Below are 11,992 nucleotides of genomic sequence, written 5' to 3'. Positions count from 1 at the left end.
AAAAAAAAAATAACTGAAAAAAGAAATAAACATTTTTTTCAGATCCTACGGTAGTGTATTTCGATGTATTTTTTCCCGCTGAGTCCGAACCTGATGCAAAAATTTGCATATTGGCTCAAATTCCTTGGGAAAACAACGACGCCATTTTCATATGGTCGAACAAATGAATGACTTTCGACCCTGTCTCGAGGTATCCAAAAGCGCCAAGTTCGTGCCTCTGGGATAAAGACTCTCTTTACTTGTATCTGTAACCAGGGCACCTCCACGTGGTGACGGTGGGCAACGGAACCATACTGGCAGAGTCCCTGGGTAAACGGCTGACGCCGTCATGGCAGGCACAAGTGAAAAGTGTTTTACGATGCAGGGTCTCGGAAGCCCAGTATCGGCGGCTGGTCAGGGTGGAAATGCAGCCCCGCAGGCGTCGTCATCCAGCGACTGCAGCTCTACAGTAGTGGGAAACTTGGCTACTGTAGGGAATAATGCGACAAGTCATGAATCAGCAGGTGAATCTGTTGAGCGATCAGATTTGAATCACAGTTGTAAATAGGACGTAAACAGTTTTTGTTATATTTGCAGCAAATATGAGATTCCAAAGAGTCGGCGAAATGTAAATAAAAATGTTATGGAACTTTATAAAACTTGTTTTAATTTAGACATTACAAATCAAGATACTAACTGGGTTCCTAAAAAAATATGTAATCTTTGCGAAAGAATGTTAAACGGTAAAGCAAAGCAAACGATTAAGGTTCCTTGCATTTGGAGAAAACCCCTTAATAAAGAAAATTGTTATGTTTGTATGACGGATTTAAAAGGTATCAACAATTCTAAAAAATCGAATTATTTGTATGCAGAAGTTTCAAGCGTCACGAAACCAATTTTCTTATCTGATCAGGAGAGTAATGAAAATATGGATCTGTGCTGTTCTAATGATGAACATGTGATTACGGGATTTGAAGGTAATAACAGTACCGAAATCGATACAGATGAGAAAGAAATCGAAGATGATACTGATGAAGGAAGCGAAAATAATACTGAAGAAGGAAGCGAAAATGAAAGCACCGATGATGATGATTATACGCCGTATGATATTCCAATCAAAAAAGAACTACTTCCAGCTAATCAAGAAGAGGTTAATGATTTGGTCAGAGATTTAGGTCTACCCAAAGATGGTTCTGAGTTGCTAACTTCATGGTTGAAAAGCAAAAACTTTACTTCTAATAAAGTAAAATCATCTTTCTATCGAAATAGGGAGAAAGAATTTCGAAAATATTTTATCTTTCAAAAAGACATTTCTTTAGTATATTGCCAAGATATAAATGGATTAATGAATGAACTGAAACCTGGATGTTATAAAAGCGAGAATTGGAGGTTATTTATTGATTCCTCAACAAAAAGTTTAAAGGCCGTGTTACTGCATAACACAAACAAATTTGCTTCGGTACCTGTAGCATATTCAAGAGTTACTAAAGAAGAATATGGAAAGTTAAATATAATACTAAATAAAATTAAGTATTCAGATCATAAGTGGCAAATCTGTGGGGACTTAAAAATCATAACCATTATACTAGGACAGCAATCTGGATTTACAAAAATGCCGTGTTTCTTATGCGAGTGGGACAGTAGAGATCGGGCAAATCATTACATAAAAAAGAGTGGCCTAAGAGAAAGAAACTTAAGCCAGGAACAAAGAATGTTATACAAAAACCCTTGGTCGATGCTTTTAAAATCCTTCTTCCTCCACTGCATATAAAGTTAGGACTTGTTAAGCAATTTATTAAGGCATTAAATAAAGAAGGAAGATGTTTCCAGTATATTGAAGAAATCTTTCCTAAAGTTTCGGATGCAAAGTTAAAGGAAGGAATATTAGATGGACCACAAATTAGGAAGATGTTAAGGGATAACATTTTAGTAACAAAAATGAATAAGAAAGAAAGAGATGCGTGGCTTAGTTTTAAAAATGTAGTTGAAAACTTTTTAGGAAACCATAGGAGTTTAAATTACAAAGAAATTGTTGCAAATTTGGTCAAGAACTTCAAAAACTTAGGTTGCTTGATGAACTTAAAGTTACATTTCTTAGATTCTCACGTAGATTACTTCCCAGAAAATCTTGGGGATTACAGCGAGGAGCAAGGAGAAAGATTCCACCAAGATATTAAGGAAATGGAACGTAGATATCAAGGAACGTGGAATAAAAATATGATGGCAGACTACTGCTGGTCGCTAAAGAGGGATATTGCTGTAAGAGGGCAGAAACGCAAAAGACAAACTCTGCATCGATCATTTGAATGTAAGAGAGTTCGATACCATAGAAAAAACATTTGAAAATAAATTACCATACACTACCGTAGGATCTGAAAAAAATGTGTATTTCTTTTTTCAGTTATTTATTTTTTTTCAGTTTTTTTAGATTATCTCAAAAACGGGAGCCAATTTGAGTATTCTGGCTTCGGATTCGGATTCAGTGCGAAAAAATACGTCGGAATACACTAGTTTAATGTCTTGGACATGACACTTTTTTTTTTTGTGTGCCTGTGTAATTCAAATTATTACGCTTAAAAAATATATTCAATGCAGAATCTACCAAGTCGTTCGACCCTTGCTTTTTGACAACTCTGTCAAAAATTTTCCATTTTTCTTCAATTTCTGAACTACAAAAACAAAACGGAAGTTAAAATATGTGAGAAAACTTATCAACTGATCACATTTTGAAATTCGAAATGAAAATAGATTTCTTAAACAGATTTCCGCGCATAAAAAATTGGGTTCGCGTTTTGACTAACGTACACATCGTGTCTTGGATAATATAAATATCAAAAACTAGTACTAGTATCCAATAAAGTGGGCGAGCATTTCGTTTCTGAAATAACAAAGGTAATTCAAATTTGTATGGCTAAAAAAGTTTTGTATTAAAGTTTTTTAAAAAAATCATTAGTTGCGTACAACATTTCACGTGAAGGCATTCGGTAGTACAATGTCGCGACCTCTATTACGAAAAAAGTTTATCTGCTCGGGTATTATTCAAATGAAATTTTTGGAAACAAACTTCTATCTGTAAAACAAACGCAACAATTTTTTTTTTTTCAATTTATGGGTGTGTAAGTTAACAATACGAGGCAGTGCTTCACTAGCTGTGCGGGAAGTGATGATATATTGTGAGAAAGCCCGAATTCCGACTCCATGCTGCAAGAACGTCGATGGATCATAAGAAAAAAGAAAAAGATTTCGTTGAAAAACTCGAGGATCTCTTCGATATTGCACACGCCAATGCATTGAATATCATATCCATTGAAGAAGATAAGCAGTTCTTAAACAATCAGCGGATGAAAGGACGCCCGGGGTTTATGTATGGAATTGATTACCAGCTAAGTGCGAAAGAGACTCGAGTTTCTGAGCGAAAATTATGAGAGGAGAAGAGAAAAGAACGAAGCAATAATGAAGTTCTTCAATTGAGTAAGTATTTATCTTCATCTTCTCTAGCTACCTATTTAACATGAATATTTATGTATATTGAACCAAATCGTACTTATATTGTCAATACTATTTCTAGCTCAATCTGATATACTGATGACGTCGAGTTCAAGCAGCGGAGAAGAGGAAATTCCGGAATGCTCAAGACATTTGTCTGTACCAGCAAAACAAAAAAGAGGACGACAAATAATAATAACTCCTAAGCTTGCTGCTGCTTTGGATAAGTGCAAGATCAGTGACAGGAATGCAGTTCATATTCTTATAGCTACACTTGAAGCCCTTGGTCAAGATGTGGAGACTTTTGCGATCAACAGGTGGTCTATTAACAATTCTCGTGAGAAACTCCGCGAAAAGAAAGTTACCGAAATCAAAAATATCTTTAAGGATAAGGAATTGCCTGCCGCTACGATACATTGGGATAGTAAATTACTGCCATCACTAACAGGTAAAGAAACAGTAGACCGACTTCCTGTTATTCTTTCAAATTGCAGTGCTGATCAACTTCTTGGTGTACCTGCATTGCAATCAGGGAGTGGAAAAGAACAGACAACAGCTGTTTGCGAAACCCTTGCGGAGTGGGGCCTTCAGGACTACGTAAAAGCATTGGTTTTTGACACTACTGCCTCTAATACGGGCGCTTTTAATGGTGCGTGTGTTTTGATTGAAAGCTTTCTAGAAAAAGATCTATTATATAATATTTGCCTTGCCGCCATCACATATACGAAATCATTTTAAAAGCCGTTTTCGAGGAGAAGATGGATAAAACTACCGACCCAACCATACCAATCTTAAAAAAGTTCCAAACTGCTTGGCCTAAAATAAATGTTAATAATTTTAAAACCAGAATCGTGAATAAGAAGATCAGAAAACATTTGGATCCGGTCGATGTTTCCCGAGATCTTGATTTTATACGAAGCACGTTGCAAGAACAACAACCGAGAGGGGATTATCGAGAATTTTTAAAATTGGCTGCTATTTTTCTTGGCGAAATACCATCTCGTGGAGTATCCTTCCGTGCTCCAGGAGCTATCCATCGTGCAAGGTGGATGGCTAAGGCTATTTATTGCTTTAAGATATTCATGTTTCGCGATGAATTTAAATTATCACCGCGTGAGAAAAATGCAATTTGTGATATTTGCATTTTCCTTTACAGTATATATATCGAAGCCTGGTTTTGTGCACCTTCTGCAGCCAAAGCACCATTTTTGGATTTCAGTGGTCTTTCCAAAATTAATAAATACCGGACAGTTGACGAAGACATCTTTCGTGTGGCTTTACAAAAAATCAAAAATCATTTGTGGTATTTATCACCTGAATCCATCGCCTTGGCCTTCTTTGACCCAAATGTGACGGCAGAATCAAAAATTAAAATGGTAAAGGCGTTGAATCGTGAAACTGATACTAAATGTGAAAAAAAGTATTAAAAGGATAACCGTGAAAACAAGCCAAGTTCCTGAATTATTAAACCAAGGACTTGAACAATTTGTCTCCAACAAAACAAAACGATTCTTTGCAAGATTTAATATAAATGACGAATTCCTATGCACAGATCCTGCCCGGTGGCACAAACATAAAGATTTCGTCCAAGCTTTAAAAGTAGTTAATAAACTTAAAGTAACAAATGATACGGCGGAGAGAGGTGTTAAACTAGTACTCGTAGAGGATTTTAATAAGTTATATACAAAAAACGAGCGACAAATGCAGTACGTGCTTCAAGTTGTAAGTGACTATCGACAGACTGCAATAAACAAACTATATCTAAAAATAAAGATTTTTAATTCATTTTTATTTTATTTTCTTCAATGAGTTATTTCTTTTTTTTAGTTTTTTTTATATGTTGTTATTAAACTAAATTGCAATGAAGTAAGCGTCATATGGAACTATATATGCTAAATACTGTATGGATAATAATTTCCTTCTTCAATTTATATATGTAATATATATTTTAATATACTTTACCAATTAAATTCTTTTACTACTTATTTACGCTGTATATATACTCATGTAAAATAAAAAACACACTTTTAATGAAATTAAATTTTTTTGTTATTTTGGGGTAAATTTTGCATATTGAAAGGCTCGGGGGCACACCTTTCCCCTATCCGATTGGCACCAAATTTCACAGAGGTCATTTTTATATAGAATGAAACCAAACTGGAGGGTAGCCCGCGAAAAAATATTGTATATAAAAAAACAGGTCAAATAACTGCCACGCTAATATACACTTGCGAAACCACTAGCGAACCAAGCTGGTTGATGTGAGAGATTAATATTATATGTAAAATTTATTGGCATGCACGCTAATTATGTAAAAGCGAAAGATTTATCAGACCAAAAGAGAATTAGGGTGCATAATCAGTAACATTAACTATGTGTGTGTCTGTATGCAAATTTACAATGAGTGGAAGTTTATTTGTACATAATGAGTGTTAATTAAATGTAAAAGTGCGTTCACATATGAGTGACTCAGTGCCATGTTTGCCTAAGCCTCAATTTAGTCATTTCCTAATAATTAGTGACAAAGTTAATAGGTAATTCAAAATTAAACAGCCTTTTTAGGAAGGTTTGAAACATTTAATTAAACTGAAAAGACATTCCTTGAATACTACAAATTAACTTAAGAAAATAAATATTTTATTGTCTCATCATGACTTTGGTACAAACGTATAGGCACTTTTGGCGCTTACTAAGCAAATAGAACGTAATGGTTAGGCATCCTTGAAGTGATGAGAAAAATTGCTATTCGTCATTTTCTTCAATTTCTGATTCTTCATTTTGCTCAACAACCCCTACATTAAGTGATTGGTAAAAGTCGTGATGCACTGGAGGCACAAATTTCAAAAGATGTATCAAATCCTTTTTCTTATCTTTAGTTATAGCGCGTCCATTTGGAAACAGGGCCGGTAATTGAGATGGAAAATAAAGCGAAGGGGGACCCCTACCAGATTTTTTTGTCAGGTGTAGTGTACTGAAAAGTAGATCATTTTCAACATAATTGTACTTATAAAACATTTTCTTTGGCTCTCCTTTTCGCAACTGAATCCATTTAATTTTAAGCCATTCGACCTTCTCTTTTTTAGTTGAAACCTTCCTATGTGTAATAGATTCTTCCAAAGTTTTTTTACTAAAAAACAAATCTTTCGTCATCTGATGTACATTGAATTTAGGACTTTTTTTCTTAGCGGAATTAATTACATTTAACCAATCATCGGGATGGAAAATATGGGGATGGTGCTTTTTCTCCCTTTCTATTATTCCAAAATCTTGGTCGCATGTTGAAAAACTGTGCCCCGGTACAAAAAATTTCATGTCAATTTTTTCAATTTTCGAATGTTGTAGAACATAAGAAAGAGCCAAAACCACTTTAATATTTCGGTTTTGGCCCCCGCAACTGTCACTATAAAGAGTGATTTCTTCTGTAGTTGACGGCAAGCAGTTTTTTATGTGGTATAAAAGACAAGATGCGATTTCTTTTGCGCCTCTTGATGCAATATGTTCATCCCAAACGTGCATGTGTCCAAAATTATTTATTTATCATCATGTATGCATAGGTTATACACCCAGAGTTGACGTTTGTAGTATACAACTCCGGTAGTCAAAACTGGAGTAGGTAATGTCTTTTCTAGGTCGAAAACGATTACTTGCTTTGTATTATTGCTAGATATGGCTGCAACGGCATCTCGTTTTTTCATATCCCGGATAACATCTAAATACTTGTCGTAAATGAATGTCATGTTGCACTTTGGAAGTCTGCTTTTCAGCTTCTGTCTGCAAAGTATTTATTTTTAGCTTGAATTCGTCGCATGTTTGACAAGTGTCTTTCTACGGTTGGTGAAAATGCAGGTTAAATTTTGTATTAAAAATGTGTCGGAAAATAAATAAGGAAACTGTATGGTGCTTATTGTCAGTGGACCAATTTTTATACATATCATACATCATTTTCATGTTTAGGTCTGGATTTAAATATTTTCTGTTACTATCTCGCCTGCAATAATGACTATCGTACGATGGAAATTGTTGTATAAAATCACGAACCCTTTGTTCATCTGCCAAGCTAGTTTTATTATGTGGAGTATGTTTTCCTCTTAAGTCACTTCTCGGCGTACCAGATTGCTGCTTTCTCTTTAATGCATTTGTAATGGTTCCGTCGCGTACAGCCAGTGTCCCTTGAAAGAATTTTTTGCAAACAATTTTGTCTTCCCCTTGTTCATCTTGAAGCCTGTAGATTCTTGTTTTAACCCTACGACTGTTTTCATTTTTGGTATATTTTCTTTTAATATCTGTAACCTCAATTTGACCTGCAAGGAAAGAGTGTTTTATGGGCCCATCCATACTGTAAAATCCTTTAAAAATATCTCTTCTTCGGTCTTCAGAAATCTGTTGAGAACAGTGAAGTACACATCCACATTCTGATAAGTCACACCGTTTTTGTGGAATGAGTCGTCCTTTTGTAGATAGATATTCTTCACCACGTGCACGCTTTAGTTTTCTAATATATTGCTCATGTTTGTGAGGCTGCCTGACTCTCTTTCGCCCTTTATTATTCTCCACGAGCTGCTCGTCATTCTCTCCCATGGAACATAACCTAACTTAAACACATAAAACATTTTGTAAGCCATGAACTTCGTTAAGAATAAATGAAACTATAATACCTGAGACCTCATCTGAAGGTAAGTAGTCTTTGTCTTTATCACTATCGTCACCTGAAAAGTCGGATAACGAAAACAGCATGTCGCTCGCGGCCGCCATGTTTTGATGGTTAGGCAGAAATGGCCCAAATAACTTTTGACATATTGAGATTGCCAAAACTGCCCATAGATGTCAGCCTTATCTCGTTCAAAAATTAGGGATGTGCAACTTTAGCACGGATAGTTTGGAGTATATCTAAGTAGTGTCGCATAATAACTCCAAATATGAAATTTCGAGGGTTAGGCAAGGATGGCACTGAGCCACTCATATGCATTAATTACCAATGAATATGGCAGATTACCTGCGAAATTGACAATCAGCTATCAATACTGTTGTGAAAGGTTTTTCTTCATAGGAATTATATTGGTGAAGTACTTCGGTGTTTGTGGTTTGTTTAATTATTATTAACAGTTATGTGCGCAACTAAGTTCCCGCGCTTGGACATATGGTAAACAAACTTACTCGACACATTAGTGATTTTGTTTTGGTCTCATATACTTTTGGTTTTGTGAAAATGTCTGATTTTGTGCTGAATAATCGTCATTTCTGGGAAGTGTTGATTTTCCTCTTTCATTTGAAAAAAATGGCGGCTGAAGCACATCGAGAGCTACAAAAAGTTTATGGAAATGTTGCTTTAAATGAAACAACGTGCCGAGATTGGTTCCGTCGCTTCAAAGACGGTGATTTTAATGTTGACGACCGTACGCGTGAAGGAAGGCCAAAAACCTTCGAAGACGCTGAATTGGAGGCATTGCTCAATGAGCATCCATGTCAAACGCAAGAAAAGCTTTCTTCAGTATTAGGAGTTACCCGCCAACCCATTTCCCAGCGATTGCATGCTTTGGAAATGATTCAGAAACAGGGGACGTCGTTTTTTCGCCTGTGAACAACTGCTCCTGCGGCAAATAAGAAATGGATTAATTACAGCTATCCGAAGGAAAAGAAAGTCATGGTGACTACCCGGTCATGCTTCTACGTTGTCGCCTCGGCCGAATATTTACGCTGCGAAGGTTATGCTATGTATTTGGTGCGACCAAGTTGGTGTTAATTATGTATTATGAACTGTTAAGACCAAGCGATACCATCACCATTTTTTCAGAATAAAGTTGTATTTTCATCAAAAAAACAGCGAGAACTTAGTTGCGTACCTAATATATAATATAAAGAAAATACAAAGAGGAGGAATAGCTAATTTAATTGCGCAATTGTTTTGGTAATAATAAAGAGTTGAAGGAAATCCGTAAACGACGTTTACTGAGGTTTCAAAAAACACGAAATTCGATATTATGTATTGCACATTTTGTAATAAGTAATAAGAAGGCACACGTTTATGGAAACACGCTTTTTCTCCGTTATATGAATGCATAACTAGTAATACCTAACAAACAATTTATTAAAATTATGACGACAAACTGTTTTCTTTGCCGGCATCCATTTTATTAAGTTTTTACTTTGACGTTTTTCTTTATACGCGTAAAATTGTTCTATTGATCTATTACAGAGAAAACACAGGGTTGTATGTCTAAAAGTATGGTTTGGGATTTTGGGAGAAAAATTTTGTATGGGAAATCTCGCTTTTTTATTACGGATTGGGGGTTAAGCACGAAAAAGTAGATCATCTACTTATATGTGAACGTATTCTAAGTTATTTCAGTAGAGCTTAATGCATAACGGGTGATCCAACATTTGGTATTCGACAATATGTTGTACTTTGTAATTGTATTATGTATATTCATTACTGTTGAATACATACAACATCTACCATCCACATTTATGTGGGCAGAAAAAAATCTTGACCTGCCTCACAACACAGCTCGTATGCATATCTGCACACATATAAAAAATTCAAGAGTAAATATACAAACATATGGAACAAATTCCTAACATATGCAAAAAAACTCATCTAGTAATGCGGTCACATATAAGTATCATATAATATATGATCTAGTTTTTCGTGCTTAGCACCCAATCCGTAACTAAAAAGCGAAATTGCCCATACAAACCCTTTCATGATGGTCTCCTTGCCGCGGGGATGGGGCCTAAATGGAGGTTCAACTCTATTTAGGAATTTAACCCACCATGTCCTAAGAGGGAAGCTCCGTATAGGGATTGGCGAACAACCTATTCGCAAGGGTTGCGACAAGGCGCGTGTGCTATTCGTCCAACCATCTATACGGAGAGTACCGTACCAACACATTCCCAAGCCAAGGTGTTCTTGGAATCGTGCCGAGGGCTGAATGGTGCAGCGAATTGAAACATGTGCATCGCGAACGGAGTTTCCCTATCGAATACCTGGCCGCCTTTGAGAGTAACTGTGGCCTTACCGCGGTAAGGTGTGCTGCCACGGGGGACACCATTACTTCCCCTCGAAACTCATAGGTTGTGGAGCTTGACGCAGCCAGGTGAAGCAACTGTGAGAAACAGAATGAAGGAGTAAGGTAAGGGCCAGCCACAGTATTCCCTTACCAAGCAAGCAACAACATCAAACAGACCTACCAACAATATCGCAAAAGGCGGCAGACGGCACTCAGAGAGAGAGAGTCAAGCCACGAAAAAACCTAAATCGGAGGGTGGCCTCCTGAAGTCTCGCTATACGAAGGCGAGGTTCATTCTCAGCAAGATTGCTAAGAATGAACTCGCTGGAGCGACTGAAGAACGTGACGCGGCCGATAAAATAAAATACCAGCAGGTGGTCAAGGACTATGAGGGCTTCTCTATGCACTGATAGACGAAACCTCTAACAGCGGCAAAGTAGTCCTGCAGAAGTGGGGGCAGGTGGAGGCCAAACTGTCCAAGCTTTTGCTAGACAAGCATATAGTTGGAGCACAGGGCGGACCTCTTCCTTCCTTCGACCTTGCAGGCGCACTGAGAGGCTGTAGGGTAATCAAGTGCGGCGACAACTGGTCAACCTTTGTCCTAGAAAGATGCCTTGTTGAGATGAGCAGCTCACTGGAAGGCTCAAAGCTTAAGCTTATTCCGGCCAGGGACATACTTTGCCCTCCTCGCGCTCGTATTTGGCTACCTGTGATGGACTTAAGCGGTGCAGATGTGCTGAAATACTTAAACTCACACAACCCTGCGGTGCCGATAGACGACTGGGCAATCGTGAAGGCAGAAAAACCGCAAAAGAGCAGCATGTCATTCGTTCTACAGGTCAACGATGATACAATACTAAAAAAATCGGATAACAAGATGCGGCTTGGTCTACGAAAGGCCAAACTGAAAATTTTCAAAGCAGACAGCAATGAAAATAAGAATGACCTAGATGAGGTCGACAGCAATATACAGCTAGAAAAGCTGTACCTAGCTGAAGACGACAACAAACCCGATGCCTAGAGCCATACAGGTGAATCTGCAGCACTCGAAAATGTGCTACAGAGAACTTAGATGTCTTCCATCGACATTGTATTTATACAGGAGCCCTGGGTCAGAGACAATGAGGTTGAAGGGTTCCAATACAACAACAACTTCAACATATTCCACAATAAAGCAGACAGTAAGCTCCGATCGTGCATAATCACTAACAGCTTTTCTGTATTCTATTTTTAGTACTCCCGACTTTGCTGTGGTGAAAGTGGAGCTGCAGAAATCGGCAATATACCTGGCATCGGTGTATATGCCACATGATGAGCCGGCGCCGCCAGCTCCTCGAACCTTCATATCCCGCCACAACCTATCCTATCTGGTGGAATGAAGATTTAAGTCAACTCAGGAAAATGACAAGAGAAATCTTCAATATCTGCTACAAACACAAGTACTTCAGACCCTACAAAGATTGCCTTAAAAAATACAAGAAAGCAATCAAAGAGGCTCGGACAGAGGCTTGGAGAGATTT

At 37.3% G+C, this 11,992-nt stretch overlaps 1 protein-coding gene across 1 annotated transcript; it reads left to right on the top strand.

The window, feature by feature from the left end:
• Positions 1-11,094: 11,094 nt before the first annotated feature.
• LOC129250241 (uncharacterized) lies at positions 11,095-11,493 on the top strand. The gene has a single exon (XM_054889877.1). The coding sequence runs from the start codon at positions 11,095-11,097 to the stop codon at positions 11,491-11,493; it is 399 nt and encodes a 132-aa protein (XP_054745852.1).
• The last annotated feature ends 499 nt before the right edge of the window (positions 11,494-11,992 follow it).

The sequence above is a fragment of the Anastrepha obliqua genome, chromosome 6 (genome assembly GCF_027943255.1).
Source record: "Anastrepha obliqua isolate idAnaObli1 chromosome 6, idAnaObli1_1.0, whole genome shotgun sequence".
Lineage (NCBI taxonomy): Eukaryota > Metazoa > Arthropoda > Insecta > Diptera > Tephritidae > Anastrepha > Anastrepha obliqua.
Note: the sequence above shows the minus strand (reverse complement) of the source record. Positions and strands in the feature narration are given on the sequence as shown.

Excerpts from the sequence above, each read along its gene's own strand:
- LOC129250241 (XM_054889877.1), top strand. The coding sequence starts at position 11,095 with ATGAGCAGCTCACTGGAAGGCTCAAAGCTTAAGCTTATTCCGGCCAGG.